This window comes from Neopsephotus bourkii, unplaced genomic scaffold, assembly GCF_033783945.1.
Source record: "Neopsephotus bourkii isolate Nb327-2 ecotype Australia unplaced genomic scaffold, CSIRO-AGI_Nbou_v1 NB_53, whole genome shotgun sequence".
Lineage (NCBI taxonomy): Eukaryota > Metazoa > Chordata > Aves > Psittaciformes > Psittacidae > Neopsephotus > Neopsephotus bourkii.
This window is the reverse complement of record NW_026900570.1, coordinates 13,037,771-13,063,433: the sequence shown is the minus strand read 5'-3', so window position 1 is coordinate 13,063,433 and position 25,663 is coordinate 13,037,771. Positions and strand designations below refer to the sequence as shown.

At 40.6% G+C, this 25,663-nt stretch overlaps 1 protein-coding gene across 17 annotated transcripts in view; it reads left to right on the top strand.

Moving 5' to 3' along the window:
* The window catches only part of KIAA1217 (KIAA1217 ortholog), a 371,859-nt gene that overhangs the window by 261,316 nt on the left and 84,880 nt on the right, over positions 1–25,663 (top strand). For all 17 annotated transcript variants that reach the window (XR_009725177.1, XM_061351553.1, XM_061351543.1 and 14 more), the window contains one exon: positions 15,218–15,413. Coding sequence is in view for 16 of the 17 variants with exons in the window: in XM_061351553.1 (XP_061207537.1) it covers positions 15,218–15,413 (196 nt within the window). In the remaining variant the exon portion in view is untranslated. The remainder of the gene's footprint in view (positions 1–15,217; positions 15,414–25,663) is intronic.

Below are 25,663 nucleotides of genomic sequence, written 5' to 3'. Positions count from 1 at the left end.
ACTGGTCTTTTTTTGTTTCCATGCTTCCTTTTGTCATTGGCCATCTTTTTTCCTCAGTTACTTAAATGCTGCCTTGCAGATTGCTTGCAGTTGATCCTGTACATTGACTGTCTTTTCATGTGATAAAAGACTTGACCCTTTCCCTTCTTTGGCAAATACTTGTGTACTTAAAACTTCTGTTGGAAGAACCTCTTTGGCCTGAACCCAACTGAGTTACCATCCTGGCTTCTTCCCATCCCAGCATTGTTGAGAAACATCACTTTTTCACATCCTTCCCACAAAGCCATTGTGCACAGGAAATAGGCAGTTGATCCTCATTTCCTTCCTTCAGTTTCAAGCTATTTAAGAGGAATTATGAATCAGCATCTCCTTTAGTTGTATATCATCATCTACATACTTATCTCTAGCCCTTTGTGTTTTCATTATCATTTCCCTCCAGCTGATGCATGTCTCTGCAGGATCTCACCCAGAGACTGTAAACCTAGGGAACGCTAATTGGCATCATAATGTCCTGGCTAACCTGGTTTTGCTTCATACTATACCTATGCATTTCTCTGATTTTAGCCACTTCTTTTCTTAGCGGCTGTGTCATCTTCCTGGGTGACACATGATAAATGTAATGTGTTTAATGTATTCTGACTTTGTAAGGATTTTCCTTTTCAAATCCACCAGAAGCATAAATCAAGCACATATTACACAGACTGAAAGAAAGAGGAAAGCTTAACGTGCTCCTCTATTTCTCCACTTTCTCAGCATGCCAGTACCTCACTGAAAAGGCACTTCGGCTTGTATTGTCACTGCCAGCAAGAGCAGCAGTCCCTGCAGTGGGAGCACGTTGCGCTCCTAACAACCTTCTGTGACATTATTTCAGACTAACTCAGGGGGACAGATGTCTCCTACTAAATCATCAACACAACTGTCTCAAGCATCTGCCTTTTCCTTTAGAGAATTAGAATTTTAGTGTTCAACAGGCCCAATCCTGTTTAAAATGGTGAATACTTTCCTTTGATCTGCTTAGCAAGCAGATCCCACAAGGCAGACTCAAAGTTCATTCACCCATGTTTTGAAGACCCTGGGATAATGAGTCAGTCAGTCCTGAGATATTAATCCTTGTCCTCCCTAAATTACTTCATGCTAATCCTTTGGGTACTACCTTACAAGTGGTATTCACCAGACTATTCTTATGACTGACATTCAGGACATTCCTGGCAACTTTACTTTCCTCCTATGACTGTTAGCTTTCTCCACCTTTTTTCCAGGGCCACCATTTTCTCTGTTTAGGCTTAAAGTTCAAAAGCAACATGTTTGGCAAGCTTTTCCTTTGTCTCTAGTACCCTTCTCCCTACAATAAAGACTGGCTCCTGAAATTAATTTTATTTCATATAACACCCCATCCTGCTCATACTTCCCATTAGCAAGGCTCTGCAACCATTCCGTTAGCTTTGCACCGTTTCCCAGCCCTCATTTCCACTCTCTTCCTAGGCCTCTAACTTTTTCCACTTTTCTCTGAAGGAAATAACTTCTGCTGTTTTGTCGATTTTCTCCATATTACCTTTAAATGTCTGTCTGCCTGCATTAATCTGTTTCCTGGCATGCCAGTCAAACATGGACAAGAGTTGGTACCTTTTGTCTTCTGGCTACATGCTTTCACAACTCATGAAGTCTTAACGTTAGTTTCAACAAGAGCCTCTCTGCTCTAAGGGTGTTTGGTAACAGACTGCAGAAGTTGCTGTCATTCTTCCAGCTCACTGGGACAGGCCCACCTTTTATAGGTTGTCTTCATGCTGTTCAAGCAAGTCAAGTAATGTTCATTCATCTAAGGAGCTGCACGCTCATATATGGGAATGAAATCACAGGCTCTGTACAACTCCATTTAGGAGGAGGCATGGGATCCTATCTGCTGGCCAGCAGAGGTTGCTCAGAGCATGTTATCTGAGTGTTCTGCACTCTACAGCTCTTTATTTCTCAGTAATTGAAGTCTGGGGTTTTTTAATCTTTTGCGGAATTTGTTCCAACATCCTGTTTCTCCCTTCATGCTGGTATTTGCTCCAATGCTTCACCTTTCTGGAACAATTATGGAGTTGGCGAGGGAAACGGGAGACTGGGGGTTGTCCCAGGAATCTGTCCCTGGGGTGGGTGGGATTGCAGACCTTGCCGCATTTGGAAATTGCAGAGCTCTCCTTGAATTCATTTCCCATCATTGTGGACTATATATATCCACATGCATGCCCACAGATGGAAAGAAAATGGTATTCGTCTCAATCTAGGAGGAAAAGAAGAAATAGATCATTGTTGTTTTCGCTCTTTACATACCCTTGAGGTCATCAGAGCACTGATGAAGGTATCAGTGTGGTGTTGAGTTTGGAAAGGAATATAGAAAGTAAGTTCCAAAGGAAGCCATGCTTCAGATTTGGATTCAGATCCAAATGTCTTCAAATTTCATTCATAGTAAGGTCTTTACATGGTCTGCAGTAATGGTCTTGATTATATTTCTCCCATATTGACATGTCTGGATCTTCTTTAGGTAATCCAAAGTTTGCTATGTAATACTGTGGAGGCCTTGTTTGCCTCCTTGTGCTACTTTATGCAGGAATCTTTGAAGCCTGCTACTGCGCTGCTCTTATGGTTCTGCATTTGTATGGTTTGTTTTTTCCTGCATGACAGTGTTATTCAGAGAATGTGAATTCTTAATCCTGCATCACATCCATGTAATTTCAGATCAACTCCTGGATCTAGGTGGACTAGTTTTATATATTTTAACTGCAAATCCTCATCTATCTACTTGCTTTAAAATCAAACTAAATACAACGTTATGATAAGAGGAGGGGGAGAGGTAAGAATGCAGGCAACATTTTCCCTGGATTGAGGGTGGCAAGTATTTCTGGTTTTGTCAAGCATCCTCATTTCCTTACCCACCCTTAGGTAAGAATTGATAATTCACTTCCTTTAAGAGCAGAAAAATCCAGAAGAAAGTGACTCAGTTTTAATTCCCCATGTGGTGACCAAGTTTGAGTAAACTAGCTCAAGTTGATCCTGTGCAGTGCCTTTACAGAATACTGATGCCAGTGCAGTGTTGTGGTAGTGATTGACACTTGTTCATTGACCTTCAGCAGCCCCATATTAGAAAGGTCCTCTGCGAGACCAGGTGAGATAGACAGCTGCTTAATTTTCTTCATCAGTTATAAAGAAAGCCCACCAGTACCCTTTTGGGCCCCTGAAATACCCTTTCCTGAGTTAGTCTATGCCAAGGACACATGGAGCCTGTGGGCCACACAAAGTAGGGTGCTTCTGCCACTCCTTCCCATTCAGGCTGATTTCAGCCTCCAATACCGTTAGTTGTTGGGATTCCTCTGTTAGCCAGAAATACAAATGGGCTCTGTCACTTGAGGGCATTAGGATATACTGTGAACCAGTGTCTACTAGAGCCTTATTATAGTCCTGTGGGACTGATATGCCACGCCTTTATCCACATAGTCCTATACACCCAGTTATCCATCTCCTCTACCTAGCTGGAGCCAGGACCCCACTAGTCCTGGTCATAGGATTCTGTGCTTACTTCTTGTAAAACTGGATTAGAATTCCTTTCCATAGGATCAGTAGTAAGATCAGCCCTTCCATTCTGGGGAACTGCCCATTGGAGACCGGAGCAGCAGCTTTCCTGGAAGACCCCCCATTTATGATTGTTTTTACTTGCAATTCACTAATGTCCCTTCCAAAGCATGGTCTTGATGTGTAATGATGCCAGAACATCAAGCAAACATACAGTATGATTTTTTTCCTTTGGAAGTTTCATGTATTTGGCATTGAGGTGGGATTTAGTCCTTAAAGAATCCATAACTTTTTTCTTCTTAATCAGGAGAATAGTTTAATTAAAGGCAAATAGAACTTCTTAGGTTTCCATGTGTGAGGTGGTGACATTATAAAAACATGAAAAACCCTAATACAGTTTCAGTATTACTGAGACATTAGCAACAGACTGTTTTGTCTTTGTGGTTTGGAACTGGAATTCATCCAGTTGTTGCCGGAAGGCTACATTTAATTTGTACTGTGTTTGCATAAATAGCTTATTTGTAAAAAATTGCATTTAACTTGAACAATTCTAAATGATGCATTTATCATAGGGAGAAAAATGATCTATTGTTCTCTTTAAATAAAATGGTACTGCCCTTCAAAACGATCCAATTGGCAAAAACATGAAAAATCACAGCATACTTATATGTTGCTTATCTTGTCCCCAGAATCAGCTCTCATATGCTCATATCCTCTGAGTTTGTAAAATTCAAAAGATTCTTTGAATTATTCTCTTAATTATGATGTTGGCATTATAAAGACTTACTAAATAAGGTTCTTAAACAATGTTGTCCTTGTTATCAAAGCAGTTGGATTTCTTTGCCTGGTATGAATAGCTCCATGCTCCAAACAGGGCAGCAACAGTTGTTGTGGAAGTCTGACTGGCTGAAGGAGGAATTGATTGCTCAGAGAAGGTTGTTTAGAGCACTGTACAAAAACTCTTTTACCCCCACCTTTACCCCACAGGCAAATGAAGATTAAGGAAAATACAGGGCCTCCACCTATGAGGACTCAAAGAGCAGTAGGCAATTTCCCCTCCAATTTGCGTCTCACTTATGTGTTGGAGGGAAAAGCTGTTTGGGGTTTTTTGGCTCTTAAACTCCTTTTGGCGTACATTCTGTATGCTTTAAGATCAGATGTAGAATAGTAGAGAGAGATGTGATTGTAGTCTACCTTTTAATCATACCATAGTTTATCTTTTGTTCTTTTTAAAGTTGTGGTTAATCAAGAGTAATGCAATATTTCCAAGTTCTGCTTGAAGGATTCCATGTCACTGTAGTAAGTGTGAAACCAACTCAGAAGTGTAATGACTGCTGCTAACTCCAGCCAAAAGTTGTATCATTTCTTAGGAAGAATGCATATTTTGCCATTTATTGTCAGATATGGTTGCTAGATGCGTATTTGAATCTGTGTGGCTTAACTCTCTGCCATTAACTCTTATCTTACAAAAACATTCTTAATTTCTTTGACACACCACCAGATGAAGCACATCTGAACTGAGTCCAGCAAGGGTCCTGAGAATATTGCATATTAAGTATTGATAGAGCATATTGTTCCTTGGCAATATGCCTTTCCTTCATCATTTTTCAGTGCCTTTCCTCTCCTTCTTCTCCCCATCTCCTCTCCCTCTGTATATTTTTCTATTGTTTCAGTATTTCTATTGTTCTCCTTTTTTCTTTTCCTGTTAACAATTATCTCTTCCCCCTTCCCTTCTTTTCTCTCTTTGATCCACAGGTTTTGCAATGCTTGTTGGTCTCCCTTCATTCAGAACTTGACATTCAAAGGTACTTGATGAAAATTGAATCCTCTCAGAGAGTTAGTACTGTACTTTCTTTTTTCTGCATTCTGCTGTGGATTGAGTTTGTTACCTTTTAGTTGTGTGTGTCTTGCTTCACACTGGCATTCTCAAATAAATATGGGTCTGCATGCTTGAATATCCCTTTGTATTTCACAGCAGCAAAGTGTCACTGATATAGATTAATTGTATATGGGAGTGTGATGCATGTGCATCCTTTGACGTTTTTTTAATTCTGACTTTTCCTTAATGGCATGACAGATGTCAGGTTCACACTCTTGTCTTAGATGATTTGAAATCCACTAAAATTCAGTGGGAGGGCCTAGATAAATATATGATTCCTACCAGTTGTCTCAATTTTAACTTTATTTATATATTTATACATTCTTGAAACTGGTTTAAGGGGTGCGAGTCTTGTTACAAAGTTAAGGACACCTCCATGGGCACAGCAGTAAATACTTTTTTTTTATTTGGCATATTATGAAAGCTTAGTTCTGCAACTTGCAAAATGATATATACACACCCTGCACCTGTATCTCACGTTTCTTCCTGTTGAGCTCCTCTTCCATTTCTATAACGCCATATAGAATGGATGTCCACTACAGCTACTTTTTTTGCCCTCTCGGACACTGCATGTGCACATGCGTTTTAGATACATATTTAAAAGGTGCCTCTTCATGGTTTCTACTGCAGTCAAAAGCACAACCACAAAAAGCACTCACGTAACATGTACTGTGAGCACTGAATGAGGCCTTGGAGCGTGCAGAGTGCACGGTGGCTTATTTGCACCTGATTTGTCGCTTCCCAACTTGTTTTGTTTCCACTTACAGGATTTAAGTAGGCCAATAAACATGCCGACCACAGGGAGAGGCAGAGGTGTGGAGAGCAGCAAGGGAAAAGCAAAGGAGCTTTTCCCTCCTTTGCCGGGGAGATGGCCTAGAGAGGAAAAAAGAAGTGAAAAGGCCATGGAGATGAGTTGGAAGAGAAGAGCAGGGGAAGCTCCTCTCTTCCGCAGCACCTCTCATGCAGCAGCCCCCAAACTCTCCCTGGGTGCCAGAGCAACAAGCTCTGATAAGTGGTTCATCACACGTTTACTTCCATGAGTAGAGGCTAAAAATAAGTCACCGGTGTGGGTGTGCTGCTGCCGGCGGCAGCTCTGCCTCCCGCTTGCTTATCCCGGGCGTTTGTTCTTAATGGGGGCTGCCAGGGCTGGCCCACAACGAGAGCAGCACACACCCTGCCCTGCAGTCCCCACTCCCACTCACCAGCCTTCTCCGTGTTGATGGCAATTTGGTTTCTTTCGGTTATTTTTAAAGTAGTATGTTAACTCCTTCTAGTATGTAAGCTCCTTCTTAGCTTGTAGAAACAGAAAAACAGGTTTTTCCAGGACTGCTGCATTGCCTTCCTTTGCTTTGGGAAACAGACACCACAAAAACAGACTCCTCCTATTTTCCTTAGGGACATGTGTGGGAGAACAGGGATGGGTAGATAATCTTTTTTTTGTTTGTTTCGTTTTTTTGAATCTGAACACACTATCCCCTAGGTACACTTAGGCATCTGGTATATATATACTTACATTTATTTCCCCCTCCCCCTCTTTTTTTGCATGTGGTTTTAAGCATGTAAAGATCTTTCCCCTTTAATCAGCATAATGGCGGTTTTTGTTTAAATCATCCCTTTTAATCTGCAGAGTTCTCATGACGGTTTGGGGGATTGTTGTAGGTAGGAGTTACCTCACCCGCTGCTGATGAAACACAGCCATCTCCCGGATGGAACAAGGGGTCATGCTGGCTCATGTATGCTTCACAGTAGGATTTTTAGGAGGGAAAAGAGAAATAGCTTCCAACTGAAACTGCCATAAGATTTTAATTAAGACAAATGTTGATGTCCAGGCTGGAATTTATGGATAACTTATTTAACCAAAGTAATAATAAACCGAACCTCTGATGCAAGGATATGACAGAGACTGTGAAAGAACAAATTTTGCTGTGATCAAAATTGATGGAGCCATAGAAGCATTTGTGTGCAAACATAGGGAGGTGATCAGTCATTTTTTAAATTTGGCTATCACGTTCTAATAAGTACTTTGGATCACAAAGCATTAGCATGAAGCAGACAGTTGTAAGCTTTTATTTTAAAATTAAAGGTTTCCTTCATTCAAGTGTGATTTTCAGTTTTTACCAGTGGTGGCTATTAGTTTTGTCTGTTGTTTTACTTCAGTTTCTATTCTAAAATCCAAGGCTGGCATTTTCAGAAAGAGAAAACCTTGGATTTGGACAGAAACATGCTGAGAAATATTTTTACACTCTAACTTGGATGGCTTGGGTTTTTCTGGTACTTCATGTATTCCAAAGTGATGCCACAGCATGTTGCATATTTCAGTCTGGACTTGTCTGGACCAATTAAGCTGCTCTTAGACGGGCTGCTGAGTTCCTTAGGGCAACATTTTCAAATGCAAGTTCCTGCAATTTAACGTCTGAATAAGAGGTCCAGCAGTATAACTGCTGAGAACCTACAGCTTTTATTGCTTCTAATGAATATCTTTCCTGTAAACACACAGCTTTCCTGAAAAACAGTTTATCTAGGTGCCTGCAGTTAGAAACCAGAGTTCAAAAATGTTGCTTCATGTCAGTCATTTATAACAGAGATCCATGGAAAACTTTTTCTGCTAACTCTGGGGATCATTCTGCTGAAGATTGAGTCCTGCAAAGGGCGAGCAGGAGTCGGCAGCCTGGGGATGGCCTGCTTGGTGATTCACAGCACTCAGGATTAAAAGAAATGGGTTTTGGCAGCTTGCCACAGCTGGGAGCTTGCAGCTGGCCACCAACAGGAGCTAGCAAGGCTCCTGGGAAAACGTGCAGATTTTTAGGATGATTTGGCTATCATTCCAACCTAAAAATATGGCAGATAAATTCTGACACATCATTAGACATGTTTTTTCCACTAGGTGAAAGAAACTGGGATCAGCATCAGCGAATATGAAGGGTAGTGATAAAGATCCTGTCATAAGCAGAGAGGAGTTTTGCTTTCAGATAAATTCATAGAACTGAGTAAAACACCCAGTGTTGCATCTTAACGCCACCATAGCGATGGGCTCTGGTAATGCATGTCTGTGCCTGAGCACTACCAGGTTTTAATGCAGCACCTTCCTGTGGCAGCTGGTGCCACTGGCTGAGTTATCTTCCCCTCCTTCTCATTCACACTGAGAGGGTAGGGGAAGGCTTGCTTTTACCTTCCTTGGTAAAATTCTTCAGGGTATGTTTCCTTCCTTCCTCAGAGAAAGAAAAGATCTGCTCTGGGGCTGTACCTCAGGTTCATGTACACTGACTTCAAAGCTTGGCTTAATTACAGGGCTGCAGGTGGCCTGGGGAGGGCTCTGGGATTTGTGCTCTGCTTGCATTACTCCTGTGGTGAGTATGGTGAGCTCAGGCTTTCCTCAGGTCCGCCAGTGGAAGGAGGAGGCTGGTAGCACCACAGGCGAGGGAGAGCTTGGGCAGCATGCAATGCAGAATGTGCCTCAAAGTCAGACAGGCTGCAGGCGAGTGGGGTACCTTGGCTGCCCACCAAGCACTAGGGATGGTGGACAACTGTGGCTCAGGCAATGTGTCTTGCCTTATCAAGGAAGAAAGACTTCTGCCCACTCATACTGTAGAAATTAATATTGCCACCAAACTGAGCGTACTTGTGAGCAAGCACTAGCTTTGTAATGTGTTGTCATTGATTCAACAGAAAACAGTGAAACATGTTTGAAATACAGGAAAAAAAGCCAGACACCGCTAGCCCAGGAGCCCACACCAGGAACACCGTAGCTAACTCCTACAGAGTCTGCACGTTGTCGGGTGGGCAGTTGCTCTCTTCAGCTCTTGAGAGTACAGAAGCTGGCATGTGCCTGCTCCTGGCATGGTACCATTTCCAACTGATGGTGTCTGAAAGGAAGATGCCATAGATTTTTGCATCTCCTAGTGGTGAAATAGCACAAAGACAAGAGTGAGCTGCTTGGGAAAGATGGTTTTATGTTGCCTTCAGCTGCTGAATCATCTTCTCACCCCAGTTCCCCCAGTGAGACAGAGTATCCAAAGGCATCCATTGCACAGATGTAATATGAACTTTATATAGGCATATTTCTCTTTTCTGAGAAAATGCTTCTTACAATAAAACATTGTTACAATAAATGCTTAAAAGTAAGAAAATGTGGCAGCAATACGTCACTAATAGCATGTCCAGACAAGTAAAACCCTGTAGCTGTGTTAATATGGGACCCCAAAGACTCTTTGGAAGATCTTTGGAAAACCTGTGGAAAAGCAGATCCTTCCTTCAAAGAACCAGAATTTGATCTGACACAAATGTGAGGAAGCAACATTGTTATTGCAGTAATAAGAGCTCGTGTGTGACAAAGTATCAGAATTAATAAACTCATTATACATTAAAACCAGCCTGCTCATGTGCGTATTTGCAGTCTGTCACGTATCCTGTAGCTGTCTTCAGTACAACTCACAGGACAGATAGTTTACTTTGAAGGCCAAGAAAAGCAGGTTTCCACTTCTCTTTAAGATTTTCTTCTATATTTTCTTGTATATTTGAAATGTCAAGAAGATTCTCAAAAGGTGGTTTGTTTGTTGTGGTTTTTTTCTCCTATGCTAAGCATGTTATTCAGAGCACATGATTGGAAAGGGTTATTTTACTGGCACTGTTAGTTTTTGATGGTCTTGTTTACCAGTTGTACACTGCCAGCAGTGCTAGCAACTTCGAAGATGTATGATAAGATTCTACTCCTGAAGAGATAAGCTTCTGTCAAGATAAAGGCAAAGGCAGTTCCTGCAGACAGGGAATAAAAAGTGTGAATTGATTAAGAGATGAAATTAAATCCTTCTTCAGGTCATGGGATTTTTTTCTAGCTCTTTTTTGTCTATGAAAATGTGTGAAGCAAATTAGCAGGAGAGATTTTTAAACAGGAAAAGAAGGAAAAAAAGGTTTCAGTTACGTAGGTTAGTATGGAAAATAATTGGAAATGAGCATAGAAGGATGTTACAAAGAGTGGAGCTATGAAACCGGGTAGAGCAAAAGAGAGGGAAGATTAGTGGGGATTGGATGGGTGGACCACTTGGGGCATAAGGAATTGGCTGGATGGTCACACTCAGAGTTGTGGTCAACAGCTCGATATGTAAGTGGAAATGAGGGACGACTGGTGTTCCTTAGCGGTCAGTGCTGGGGCTGGTACCATTTAACATCTTTGTTGATGACATGCACAGTGGGATTGAGTGCACCCTCAGCAAGTTTGCTGATGACACTGAGCTGTGTTGTGTGGTCAATGCACTGGAGGGAAGGGATGTCATCCAGAGGGACCTTGAGATGTGAGCCAGCGCAAACCTCATTAATTGTTTTTTAAAGAGTCAGTAAAATAAATAAATATATTAAAAATGCATACTTTGACAGACTGACAGACAGACATCAGTCATGAGGCATGATTAACCACAGTTTTAATTCTTGTTCATATCCCAAGAGTTGTTGGGAAGCTCTGGATCTTCTGTAATGGCTACCTTATATTTAATTATATACCCTGACAAAATTACAAGAATCGATATCCTTGTAAATAAAATAGTAAATCCTAAATAAAATAGTAATGTCAAAACACTATGTACTTATATGTAAGTTTTCACCAGAATTGTTCATCTTTATTTTGGCCTTTTCTTTCTGCTTAACTACTTACCCATAGGCAAGATCTTTTATCAGAGAAGTCCTTAAAGGAGTTAAGATCTACTCAGCTGGCTGAAAAATAAGCCTGTTGCACAAAGAAAACATGCAAGGGGATGTCTCCTAGTCTATGGGAGGGGAAGAGTCCATGGCTGACTGAGGGAATTGTGCTGTTTGAAGTTGACTAGTACTGGCACAAGGGAAAAGAGAGTCCTGCTGCCTAGTTCTGAACCTTCTTCTGTTTACTGGCATTTATCCCAGAGGTATGGCTTGGAAGGTGATGGTATTTCCTTGGCTTTGTGTGCCTGTGTCATGTATCTATTTACGAATGTTTTAATTTTGGGTAGTGATTCTCCTTAGTTGGCATGTCTTGAGGTTTCTTCCCTGCTAGGTATTATGGCTTTTGCCCTTTGCTAGCAGATTCATTAAAAAGGAAGTCACTCAGGCACAGTCATGTCCTGTTCATTGCTTTCCTTTGATTTATGCAATCCTGACTCTTGTAACCGCAGTTTACACTGTAATTCTCATTGGGTTCTGATGGGTGGTGAAACATGGTCTAATGGTGAATTTTTACTTTGTAAATGCTTCTACTGTGTGCTAGTTCCTGAAAAGTACTTAAAGAGACACTTCCTGAAATACCATTTTAAGCTTTGAATATTTTTTGCATATGTTTGTGAACATTCTATGGAAAAATATATATGGTATGACTTATTAAGTATATATTTGCTTTCTGTCTTATTTATCTTATTTGATGTTGGAATCCACATGCTGAATAATTATTACAAGGGTTGGATAATACTGAAGGTTTTGGCCCTGCATTTGTCAGTTATCTTTACAAGTCCTTGTAGGTTATAGCTCCACAAATGCTGCGTGTCCTCCCTTCATGGCCTGGTTTTCACAAGAAGTCCTGCCTAGGAATCCGCCTGATTATTATGTAGCATCAAGCCTGCTGTTCACTGCCTATAATAAAAATTCTTTCCTATCAAAATGTGTTCATATATTTCAGTTACTCAAATAGCCACTGATGCTGTGTTTGAGGATTATTTTAGAATCTGTTCCAAATACAGAATTATTTCTGAAATGTAATGTTTAGAGGAGTTGAGCATGACAAATAACTTGAAGCCTTTCATAAACATTGTGTGTATATGTGATGGACCTCATTAATAGTTTGCATTGGTTTTACATGCGTATTACTCCACTTACTAGAGTGAAACCACTATGGATTTGCACTGGTGTATGGCAGGAAGAGGAGTGGTGTTCATGTCTAAACAGAATCCATGATGTGCCTCGTCTTGCCACAGACAGCTCTGGTATGCCCTTTGGGGCTGCAGCTTTTGGATTAAGGAATGAAGGCTGCCAAAAGAGGTCTTCTTTAGTGTGGTGGGATGACCTTGGCAGGACACCAATTACCCACCAAGCCCCTCTGTCACTCTCCTCCTCAGCAGAACAGTGGGAATTAGAAAATACAATGAAAAAAAGCTTGTGGGTCAAGACAAAGGCAGTTTAATGAAGCAAAAGCAGGCCATGTGCCAAAGCAAAGGAAAACAAAGTATTTATGGTCTATTTCCCATCAGCAGGTGATGCCCAGACACTTCCCAGGAAATAGGGCTTCAGTATGCATAGCAGTTGCTGCAGAAGACAAACATAGTATCGAAAGCTGCCCCACCTCTAGCTTTTATTGCTGAGCAGACATCATAGGTTATGGAATATCTCTTTCATCAGCTTGGGTCAGTTGTCCTGGCTATGTCCCTTCCCAAGATCTTTCCCACCCCCAGCCTACTGTTGAGGGGGTAATGGTGGAACACTGGTGTGTTATCAACACCTTTCTAGCAACCAATACAAAGCAAGGCACTATGAGGGCTGCTATGGGAAAACTAACTCCATCTCAGGCAGACCCAATACATTTAGTCACAGTAATTACAGCATTATCATCCAGGGGACCTGAGATGCTGTGTGTTAGGTCCTAAAAAATTGCCCCAGGGACAAGCAAAGAAACACAATATTGTTGAGGTTGGCTGCATCTGTGCATTGACAAGACACACTGGGCAACTGCACAGCTAAAGCTGTGTCCATTGCTTCTGGTAATGAAGCATCCCCTTACTGTGTAAGTGCGCAGCTGTTCATATATGTTGGTAAACCATATACATGCAACTGCATGTCTTAAATGACATCTGGGTATTCCAATGACAGAAACTAAAATAAGAAAAAGCAAAGCAAAGTAAGCTTGATTCATATAATAAATAGTTTTTTTCTTACAGAAACAAAAGCAGTATACTTCGCAGCAAACCCTGAAGTTAAAGACCTTTTGAGGGTTGGTTTTGTTGCTTTTTTTTTGCATTTTCTTCTCGGTTTAGTTATGGTTTTCTACAAAGGGAGAATTGTGTGCCATCTAGCTCCCTATTAATGGATACATACAGGTAAGTTATTAATCAGTATAAAGAAATACAAAGCTGCAATGGTTTGGTAATACTTCCATTATAAGCCTGTGTAAATAAAATACTTCAACACTGATGTTCCCTACACCATTTTGAGAAGTTGCATCAAGAAGTACTGACTAATCAAATTCTTTCTCTGTGTTTGCAGGTCACTTGTCTCCTCTGTAAGTTTTCAGGCACAAGTCCCTGTATTTACAACCTGCAGACAAATGCTGACCATGTCAAAGGCACTTCAAAGCATACTTTACTTTGCTGAGAGTAAATGTTGCTAGCTTTAAGTCCTGCAAAAATTCAATGCTCTTGAACAATTTCACTGTGGGACATTGGATAATACCTAATATTTTAAAATTAGCATTTCAAAAGCGAAAAGTTCTGGAAGATTGAATTTTCTTGTGAGGTATTTCTGATTTGTTGTAGTTTGTGCGCAACAGCATAACTTGGCAACAACAGGCCTCTATAGTCAGCTAATTAAAATCTAATAAGAGTTAAAGTTCTTCATACAGTCAAGGTCACATAGGGAATATTATGTAGTGAATGCTATTGCTGAAATGAGCTCATCTCCTTTCACTTGAAAAACCACTGAAGCTACCAGATGTCAGCAAGATAAGTCATCTTGGCTTTCCAGAAAGAAGCTTAGTCTTTTCTGGATCTTGACAGCATCTTCAAACCTAGAGCTTGAAGTTTATTTCAATACAGGGCATTTTTAACATACTAGCATCTGACCTTAAATGATGGGGAAGAGGAAAGTATATATGTCTTACGATATCTTGTGCCTGGTGCTGATTATGGGCCTTTATAACATTCACATATTGGTTTTGGGACACAGCAAACTTGTTTTGCTTTGAATTTCTACTTGTACGGTGTCTGTCCCAGTTTGTTGTGATACAGAGTTTCCTTGAGAGTGGAAAATTATTCTTCCAAAGTAACAGTAAGATGTGGGTCACTAAATATTATTGAGTATACTTCTTAAAGGTACCCGTCTTTGTAGAAAGCACTTAGAATGCCACTTACAGCTAATAAGAAAAATGTTCAGGGCATTGTATCTGCTGTTGAGTGTGTTTTTATTAGGCAGATCTTACAATAGAGAGTCAGTAGAAGTGCATGGATGAAACCATTTCTCTTCCTTCCCGAGGCAGCTGTTTTTTTCCAGATACTGTGTTTAGCAATTCACTAGTATGACTACCCAGTAAAAATCACAGTTAACTTGGTCAGTGAATGGCAGATGTTTCTGATTTATGCTGGTGAAACAAAAAGTAAAATAACTGTGATTTCAGCTAGAAATGTTGGATCGCTGTTTTGGCTTTGCTGCATGACCTGTACCTTTCATAGGTGGAGCAGTGGAATTAGAGAGATTGATAGCTCACAACTACACCACCAGGTCTCTTCAGAGGATTTTTCTTAGTAGACTTGTCAACAGAAGAGTGTGTGTGTGTGGACATGCTTACGCTATAATGGTTGTGTGAGCAGCAAAGGATGACATTACCATATGTCTCCTCAGCACATGCCTTATCCTCAGGGTCTTGTTAGCAACAGGATTTGCAATGTGGATGTGCAACCATAAGAACTGTAGCAGAATACCCAAGAACACTGTTTTCCTAAATAACCTACACAGAAGTGACCTTCAGCTTACCCATTTTTTAAGAAGCTTGGACTTCTTCCTTTGTGTTCTGCACCCTCCCCATATTATGATCTCAGTAGACGAATAATCAAATACTCTGTTTTGCAGACAAGAAGCCCCAAACCATCCCAGAGCCCGCAGCCCAATTTGGGTGACCAGACAGAGCACCTCTCTGAAGCATCTGTTGATTCCTTAGAGGCCATGTCTGAAGGTGATTCGCCAACCCCCTTTTCAAGGGGCAGCCGCACGCGAGCAAGTCTTCCCGTAGTGCGGTCGGCAAACCAAACCAAGGAAAGATCACTGGGTAAGGCCCTACTTCAGTCCTTTTCCTCTCTGCTCTTAGCCCATGTTTTCCATTTGTGCATTTAAAATAGGTTTAAAATAGTTTGCAGTTAAAAAAATAAAGACTTTGGTAGGACATTATTTCTAATGTCAGGTTGTTGTTTGGAAATGAGATCAGTATGGGCTGCTGGGTAACTTGAGGGAATGGTGAAATTATTTTCATAAGATGGAAAGTGTGCTGGGAACATGGTAGACAAGGAGGAAGATGCAGACTCCGATATGAAATGCTGACTAATAGTTAACACCCAATATTGCAAGTACTTTTTGCCAAGCCTGCATGCTATGTGGCAGTGAACTTAATACAAGATTGCACATTTCAGACTCATTTTCAGACAGGAGACACAGCCTTTTTGACTTTATCATCTCTTCAAAGCCAGACCTAGTTGGAAGAAACCTAGACATTGTGCCTGACAGATCCAGCCCTTAGCAAAAAGGTTTGGTATTTACATGGCACTAGCTTTCCAGGCAGAGGATTTGAATAGATATGCTGACAGAGTTGCCCTTTACTTCAGGGCAAGGCCCTTCGATCTGCATGGTGACACGAGTGATATGTCAGTGCAGGTGGATGGCTCTGCTTCCTGCGTTCTTCCCATATCTCAGGGTTGAATTAAGCCCGGCTGTGAACCAGAGCTCCTTTTATAATGGTGGATTTTGTCCTGGAGACTCTGCTCTCAGCTGATGAATGGTACAAGTAAAGGCTGTTTTCTTGAGGAAAGACACCAGAGAGCAGTTAAACTGCTGTGAGAAGGTACCAGAAGTTGCATGTAGATTGCTGAGGAAGGCAGGTTTTTGCTTGGAGGTAATAAAGTGAAATGCTGCTTTCCTGTAGATTCATCTTCTAACATACAGAGTGACATAAACCGAAGGCTGGGATGTAAATCATACCATGCTTGTAAGCTTGTCACAGTGGTTTACTCATTCCTCAACAATTTAAGACAGTTTCTGTCAAGAGTATTATGATATCTGACAAACACAACAAATGAGAAGAAAACAGGGCTGGAAGGAGTCCTGCTACCCTCACAGTGGGGCTGGGGACAAGGGGCAGATTCCTGCCTGTGTCAGCTCATGGAGTGGCACTGCTGCCCTCCCGAAGCCTGTTGGGTCACCAGTATGTCAGGCTTTTTGGGGAGAAATTTTGAAGACTCCAACCTGGACAAGGCTCTTTGTTTCAGAGGTGTTTTTAAGAACAAGCAGCTAGCACATACATGTTTACTATGCACAGAGAGAATTCATCTCTGCCTGTATGCTAGGGTGTCCTCAGAGTAGCTTACTTCACTTGAAGCATCCTGGAAAAAATGTATTTGTTTCAATGTGATATCAGGTGGATTGGGCCTTTGCAGGTCCTTGTTCAATTCACAGTCCAGCCTCACCATGTGGGTTTCAGCTGGCATCCAGGGATTACCCCAGGCCAGGTAGGGTATCTTAGCTCTGAACTTCTGCTTAGGATGTGAGCTGAGAATTGATAAACAGCTTTCAGGAAGCTTTTCTTTGGCATCAAGAGGGGGTGACCTGCTGCGCACCAGTGCTTTGTGCAGTGTTTTCTCCCCTGAAAGCTGAACTGGAAACAGCTTTCTCTCTGTCAGTGTGTACAGCTGAAGAGAATACAACAGCCCTGCTTCTGAAAAACACTTAAGTGCTCATTGCTGGGAATAAACCTGGTAACAGGAACATAGGAAGGGCCATACTAGATTAGACCAAGAGGCCACCTGGTCCTGTATTTTGTCTCCAAGAGAAACCATAAGCAGCTAGTCTAGGCAAGAGTAAGAGCAAGGTAAATATGGTACGTACTTATGATCCTTTCCCCAGGTACTTTCCCAGCTTCAAGCTATCTTCAGCTTAGGGATTTTCTGGTTATGGTTTCTGCCTGTATAGTAAGTATCAAGAGACATCTCCTCCAGGTATTTTTTCAGTTTCCTTTTGAACCTATGTAAATTTTTTGCATTCACAGCAGTGCATCTGTGACTTTGACAGCAAGTTTCAGTTGGTTTATTGCTCAACCATCACTTTCCTCTTGCTTTGTTTTGTTTTGGCTTATCTGCTCTGAGTTATGCCCCCTTGTCATTGTGTTGGACGTGACAGCAAACATTTGATCGCTATCTGCTACCCCTGGGCCATATCTGATTTTGTAGGGCTGTCATTTCCCTCAGGTCATCTCTTCTCCAGGCTGAGAAGTGCTGCTGTAATCATTTGTTCCTCATCTAGAACTGATCCTGGACATTTGATTATCATTGTTGCCCTTCTTTGCACTTTTCCCATCTTTTTTCAGTATCTTTGCTGAGATGAATGGGAGGATCAGAAGCTTACTGTTAAGTAGTCCACTCTTAAATCCCTTTTTTTAAGCGTCTGTTGCATATACTGAAATGTGTTGTTGAGCTCCTAATGGAGGATGGTAGCATGAAGGTGTACCATTTTATTTAATGGCCAGGATTTCAAGACCCTCCAAGGCACCTTATCTCAGCCTGTCTTTCATAGGCTAGAGACAAGACCCTGGCTTATCCCAGCATGGACAGGCAAAATGCAGTGGGGAAAGAAAAAAGAAAAAAAAAAAAAAGGAAGTTGTGTAATATGAAGCACTTCAGTTGAGAGTTTTTAGATTCGAAACTGGAGCAAAATAAGCCTTTTCTACCCTGTACTGCAAGAGGGGTCACAGCTATGTGTGTGGCTTAAGGGATCCTCATACTAGCCAAAAAGGAGGTAACATGTTGTCACCACCCTGCAGTCTCTCATTTTCAAGTTGTTCCAGGAACTATTAATAGCAAATAGTTTGTTTTAGAATATAGTCTAAAAATTATTCTAAAATAGTTCAGTTTTAAACGATTATCTTCAAAGAATTTCTTTTACAATAATGTCCTTTTCAGTCTGTTCTGCCAGTGTGTTCTAACACTACCGTGAGCAGTGTCCTGAAATCTTACTTTTGAGACTTTTTGCAGACTGTGGCTCTGTTGGAATTGTTTTTACTTCCAGCAATACAAGGGGAGTGTTTATTTTTAAGAAACGGGAGACTGTTTATAACTTCAGTTTTTAAAGCGTCAGGAAAATATTTGTGTTCACATGGTTATAAACAAGCTGCATATAATCACCTTCCTTTCCAGCTCTATTAATTTTTTAATTTAATCTAATTTAAATACAAATAATGTTTTGATTCTCAACCAACATATTTTCAGTGAGGAAAATGACTGACTTTTGTGCGTTTTTATTAATCCTACATTTAATATCTCAATGTCATTGTTTCAGAAACCTGATGTTTTCTTTTTTAAATTCTATTTCTTCTGTACGTTCCTATTTTACTAACTATGTATGAGTCAGTCTGGTTTTAAATTGTGTTCTGACTTAATGTGGAGTCTGAAAAGGAACAGCGGTAATGCATTTTGGCTACCCCAACATCATAGTTTGTCAGTCAGGTCTAATCTTATACGACATGGCATTCTGACTAATCTAATGGGACAGAGTATTCATGTGTCTACCCAGAAAACAGAATTCCAGTTGTGGGGCCATTTGAAATTTCAGCTACAGCTTTCAAAATGAAGGTCTTTTCTGGCTAAGAGGTCCATCAGAAATAAGCACTTGTCTCATCAATCTGCAGCCTGTAGACAAAGCGGGATATTAAAGTAAATTAATTCACTGTGCAAGAGAAAATTAAATGTATTTTAAAGTATCTATTTGAAAGCTGGGAGGTTTTCCAGCATGATAACTGTGGGAAAAAAATTATCTACCAAAACTGTCAGAGTGAGAATCAGCTGAAATCTGGAAAGTGCTCAAAAGCTTTCTACAAACTTCGCTTGCAATTTGCCTGGAGGAAACAGAACCTGACAAGCACCCAGCAAGGCAGCCAACCTGTGCCTGCATTGCAGCTTGCTACTGTCACTGCCCTGGTACCTCTATAATGAAATGAAGACTGGCAGGTGTTTTCACCTGCAGTCTCTCATGTGGCACGTCTATACAAATGATGGGCCTGATCCTTTCTAAGAGCAGGGGCTGGCATCCTCTGTGGTAGGGCGGTTGATGTGATCAGCCACAGGCCTGAAGGACAGGGTACGATTACAAGCTCTGATTGCAATAACAGCTGTAGGGGCTCCCACAGGATCGGGCTGTACCTGATGTTGGGTTCGATTAAGGTAGAATATGGTACAAGAAAGGATTTCCATAAATGCACAAGGATTTGGGTTTGAGAAGTTATTGAGGAGGAGGGAACTTTATGGCTTGAGTGGAGCAAGCACCTTCTTGGGGTGTCACAGCCAGGATGCCCAGCCACTCCAGTCCAGATGGATAAGGAGCAGAGAATGACAACACTCCTTGCTGGTAAACCTGTGCCTTAAGTTAAGTGGCATGGAAAAGCCTCTGCAGAGATGTCTGCTCCTGCCAACATTTGCATTTGATTTGCCTTTGGAGGGTTTACTTGCACAAGTAAAATTGCATAAATGTTTAAGGACTGACATGAGGAGAGTCTTAAACAATCACGGAGTATCCTGAGTATTTTTGTTAGCACCCCAACCCCAAGTTTTAGCAGGCACAGATTTTAGTGTCTGATAAATTAGTTTGTTGCCACCTTCCATGGAAATGCAGTTACTGAATATAGTGGTAACACCTGGAACTTCTGTAGCATTTCTTGCAGGTTAAAAAGAAAGGCTGTAGTAACGATTTTGCACATAGGAAAAATTGCAGAGAGGGATGGTGTCTTGGTTGCAGTCACCCAGTGGTAGAAATAACTCTCAATACATATGTATGCAATGTACTGTAAGACTTACACAGAAAAATATAAATGCTAAAGGTAGGCTTATATGTTATATTGGTGGTAATTAATTGTTATTTACTATTTATGAGCTGGAAATTAAAATATGGATGTTAAACCAGGCAGGTGTGTAAATGGCCATAGACTTAGAATAAAAGCCTGTGATTTCTTAGCAGTGGCACTGCCCTCTCTGATTCCTTAGGGCATGATTCAAGCCTAATGAAGTCAGCAGGATCTTCAGTTTAATTCATGGGAGAGGAACTCCCTGGGAACTGCATTTCAAGTAAGGCTGAGTACAGCTTTAATGTATTCAGTCATCTTAAAGAAATTTTCCCTATCTTGTCTTTTTACAGTGTATGCAAAGCAGCCAACTTGCAAAACCGTCATGTAAATATTTGCTGTCATGGTCAAATACATTCACATTGGCTGGCAGGTCTATAGGAAAAACAGCCTGAAACAACTATTTTCGATTACTGAATTGAAACACAAACCCTAGGAAATTATAATATACTAAGGTACCAGGAATTTTACTGTCCAGGAATTATTTTTAAATTACAGCTGAAGTTTCTGGACTTGGAAAGAAAAAAACCCACAACTCTTACCTGAAATATTTTGCATCAGACGAGCAAAAGAAGGTAAACAATCATGTTGACATATCGTAGCACTGAGAGTCTTTTTCTGTTTCATTTATTTTTCCTACATGGTTTGTGAAAGACAGGAAGAGGGAAAGACAGGCCTTAGCAGGCTAGCACTCATGCACTCGGTTATTGTTTACTTAACAGATTCTTCCTCATATAAGAGAATGTCTTATGTGTACTTGAAAAAAAAAATGCTTCCAGGAAGCAAGGTCTTATTTAGTATATACTGTCTCAGCACAAGCACGTTCAGTCTGCCACAAAAAAGCCAGTAAGCAGCATATGATGCTGTGTCACACTGGTGCTGAATTTGACTCCACTGCAGCAGGCCTTATCAGCATGGATCCACTGAGCCTATTGCAGTGATACTGGAGTAGATGTGCAGTGTACTAAATAAAACCATTAGCTATGCAAGTCTGTATCTGTCACTGCTGTATCTGTTAAATGGTTTTTGAGTGCAGTCTTTCTATTTATTTGCACTGCAGTAATACTAAAAGACCTCCGCTAAAACCAGGACCTCACTGTATTGGGTAATACACTCCTAAGAAAATACTCATATTGCATGGCCTTGTGACATGGACAAACCAGAAGGAAAAGTGGTGAAGATAAAGGGAGAGGTAATTAGGGTCCAAATTGATAAACTGAATAAAGCTACATCAGGGTGGCAGTGGCTTTCCTCCACCCCAAATCATGCCCACATAGAAGGTACAATATCTTCGTCCTGCTCTATCACCACTTACCCTGATTTAACAGCAGCAGTTTGGGCTTTCAGCATTTGTTGTCAGCTGGAAGAGGGATTTGGCAGCTGAAATAGCTTATGCAGGCCAAACTACCCTTCAGAGGAAAGGTAGGAGGCCAGATGAAGTTGTCCCATGGGTCATATCTGGCACAGGAGCCATCACTTGGACAAATTTGATCTAATTTTCACATTAGGTAAAATTTCTAGGTCTACCTCTCATATAGTGAGTCACGCAAACACCAGACCCTTCCATTTGCACATGGACATGCAAATTAAAAAGTGTATTACAATTCCATGCATTGCAAGAAGCACAAGATTTTGGCTAAGCATAGTACTAGCCTGTCCCTCAGCACAGTGTAGGATTTGCTGCCAGTGCTGACAACAAGTCTCTGAGGACAGCTCTTGGATGTAGTTATTGCTTCCAGTATTGTTTATATATTTACGTAGTGATCCTAATGCATAGTTACTATGCTGGGCCTGAGTTCAGGTTTCTGTTCTCAGACGAAAGTACTAAGGCCATCTCTTGTTTTTGTTTTCCTTCTCTCTCTCTCTCTTTTGCATTGTTGGCTATGAAGTTGCTGAATTTAAACAGGATTAGAGACTAATCATTGCCTCAAGAGACTTGTTGACAGCGGGCTGATTAGGGCACTCTCTTGAGACAATGGGGCAATGGTCTGAGCAACTCTCAAGATGGAAGCCCTTCTGAATAATTTTTTAACTACTCAAGTGTTTCATAAAAGGCAGATACTCTGGAGCATTGCTTCTGCCCACTTACCTTCTGTGATAAATAGCCAACCTGTGGGTGTAAAGGCAATTTCGCATGTCTCTCATAGTCTCCTTGTAGCCACATAGGGTTGATACCAGTAGCCTTCAAGGTGAGTAGGGCTTAATGCTTTGAAATCTAACTGGCAGCTGCTTTTCAGCTGTTTTTCTTCCTCAGGGGCCAGTAATTTTTAAAATCAGCAACCTGGCTGTTGGGATTGAATGAACCATCAGCAGAGGCAAGTCTGATGCTAGACTGGGAGAGTTTTCAGTATGCTGGAGGGTTAGATGGCCACTTACTGGGACCCCAGTGAGCCAGGGGAATGAATGGGTTAGCCGGAACTTCATGAAGCTCCACAGAGGCAAATTCAGGCCTTCAGCATGGACAGACTGGCTTTGGAACAGCTTTGCAGAAAGGACTTAGGGTCTGACAACAAGGTAAATTGGTGAAAGGAAACCAGAGTAAGTGCATCATGGCAGAGCCTATGGGGCCTCTGAAAAGCAGCTCTGGCTCATGAAATTTCTACTTCATCTCACTGAACAGTTCAGTTGTCTTTTTTATATTTTGTCATAAAGGATCATAGGATTTTTGTGTTCTTCCACATTTACTGACATTGTTTTGTCAGTTAGGGATATGAAAAAGTCATCTTGCTGGTCAGTTGGGCTACTCTGGCAAGAACAAGGGTTTTTATGCAATTACTGTCCAACAGCCACCCTGCCAGAACAGTTTTCCATCTGGGGATCTAGGTTAAACTGAAATGTTCCCTCAGACTCAGATGATAGAAGTAACTGTCTACATGTGATGGACTTGCTGACTTAGGTATATGGACAAAGCTGGGGTTTGGCAATAGGTTATTTCGCAGGCTTCATCTGCAGTCAAATAGGACAAATACCAGTTTGCCAATTGTCTATTCTGCTTTTGGTTTTGATTTTTCTTCTTAGCCAGTTGAATGTGTAAGTTTGTAAAAAACTGCTAGTGTTTGAGTGACAGTTAAAAATCTTTATTTCTTATATGCTTTTGTAGAAATCTGGTGTGATTACTGAATTTTTCATGTGTTTTTCTCATTAGGTAATAAATCTGTTGCAGAATTACAGCAAGTTGCTGTAAATAGCAGAAAAGGACAAAATAGCAGTAAGAAATAGTACTGGACTAAATGAAACAGTTCCTGTTCTTACTGAAATTGTTCTCAAACAATACCTTGAGTAAAAATTTTCAGGTTATTCTGGATATATAAAATAAGTAAATGTTTTTATTTCGTTACAAAATCTACTTTTTTATTCTCTTGGTGCTTTAAGATAGCTAAGGATATTTATAGACATTTTCTGAATGTGGAGGACAGATTATCAGCAAGGAGTAGCTAATGGAAGCTAGTATGAGAGCTTCAGGCTAGAAATACCACAAGGATCATGGCAATGACCTCAGACTAGTTGAAAATGTGTGTGGTGAAATAGGAGAGTCAAGTCTTGAGCATGTGTAAAGTAAGAAATTCATATTGAGGAATTTCTTCCACACTGCAAGAGTTGTCACTGTAATAAACTTATGTCTACATAACTTTTGCAGGTTTTGGTGATATCACCTATGTGTTATCCCTTTATTTGATGGCTGAGGGGGAGCAATATGACTCTATGCCATCCTTACAATTTAGTATATTACACTTTTGTCAAATAATAATCAAAGACAAATTGGAAGGATTTTGGTTTAAAAAAAAAAAAAACACTGTAAATTTGTAAACAGGATTTTGTGGAAATTCTTGGCAGTTTTTATTGTGATCCCCTCTGGATTATCCTTAAATATTCCAACAAAATAGCTATCAAGACTTTAAAAATTATCCTTAGTTTTTGAAACTGATGCAAGTCTCAACTAATGATTCAATGTAAATATGAGGAAGAAACAAAGGGGAATTTTTTCACTTTTGCTTGCTAGTATTGCTGCTGACCTCAGTGTGAGGGAAAATGCAGATAGAGCTGGTTGCTCAATGGACATACAGTAGAAGATCAAGCTAAAGCAGCATGAAAAGACAAATATTGTCCATCATCTCCAAAAGATATAGTTAACTGATGGTTAGGTAAAGAGTGAAACAAGTCTAATGACAATTTTGCCAACCTCTGACTCACTGTTGTATTATCTAATTTACAAAACATAGATCAGCTTGATTTTGGGCAGCTCTCACTTTGTTTCCTTGCCAGGTACTCTGTATTTCTTCACCTTAAGATACAGCTTTCTTTGCTAGTTTATCTAATTTTCCATTCCTTATATATCCTATACTAATTCCTAATATATATATATATTTTTTATGTTAACCCAACATGGTCTGAAGGTCTTCTGTACCTATTCCTCCCTCCCCATCCCGTTTTAGCTATACCTAGCTTTCCACCTTTGATCTAAAGATATTCCAGAGCTTCCAATGCATCCAGGTTTTGATTGCTGTAGTCCAGCCAGCTTTATTAATTACTTGAAATTTTCAAATTGGACATGAAATTTCCAGAGGCTACATAGAGTGACTATGTTGGAAGAGTAGCAGTGCCTTGATGATGCCAGTGATTTCTGGTTCTATGGGAAGGTTTCAATGCTGCAGCAGTCAAGCATCCAAAGCCAAATACAGATATAATCATAGGTTAATACTTTTCTTCAGACAGGAGCCCATGGATTAAGGTGTTGTCAAATCTTAACAAGATTTGTCAGTTCAGAAATTTGTAAGATGTCTTGCCTGTGCAGGGAGTGTCCTGTAGCTTCACAGGAAAGAAATTCATGAACTCCAGTTTAAGCTTGGACTGTATTTTATTTTATAACATTGAGGAGTTATTTAACCCCTCTGCCTCAGTTTTCTCTTCTTCGTTCTTGAGAAAAAAATTATGAGAGAATTTGTGAGTACGAGTATTTTTCCTTTTGAACTTCATTGTGTGAGAGGATTGACTGATGTTTGTAAAGGTCACAGGAGATGACTAAGTCATGTTTGTTAACTTATTATTGATTTATCACATATTTAGCTTTTCTTTGCTGTTGTGTGCTCCATATTTTTCTCTCTTAAACAACCAGGATAATTCATGTTCTGTACATAAAAGCAAGTTGTGATTAAAGCTCTTCTAAGCAGCTAAGGTGCCCAACACTGAGGTCGTTGTTAGCAATATAACCATGATAACACAGTGCTTAGTCAGGGTTAGGTCAGTACCATGTATTAGACAGAAGTGCTGAGAGATACGAGCTGGGTGGTGTCATGCCACCTGTGTAACAGTAGCTTTTGCAATAAGGAATAAACCTTTACCAGTTGTGATTGGAGTTATGATCTTACTTGTATGGGTACAGTGCTGAGCCGTTTTGGTTCTGCAGCTCCTTGGTTCTGCAGCTC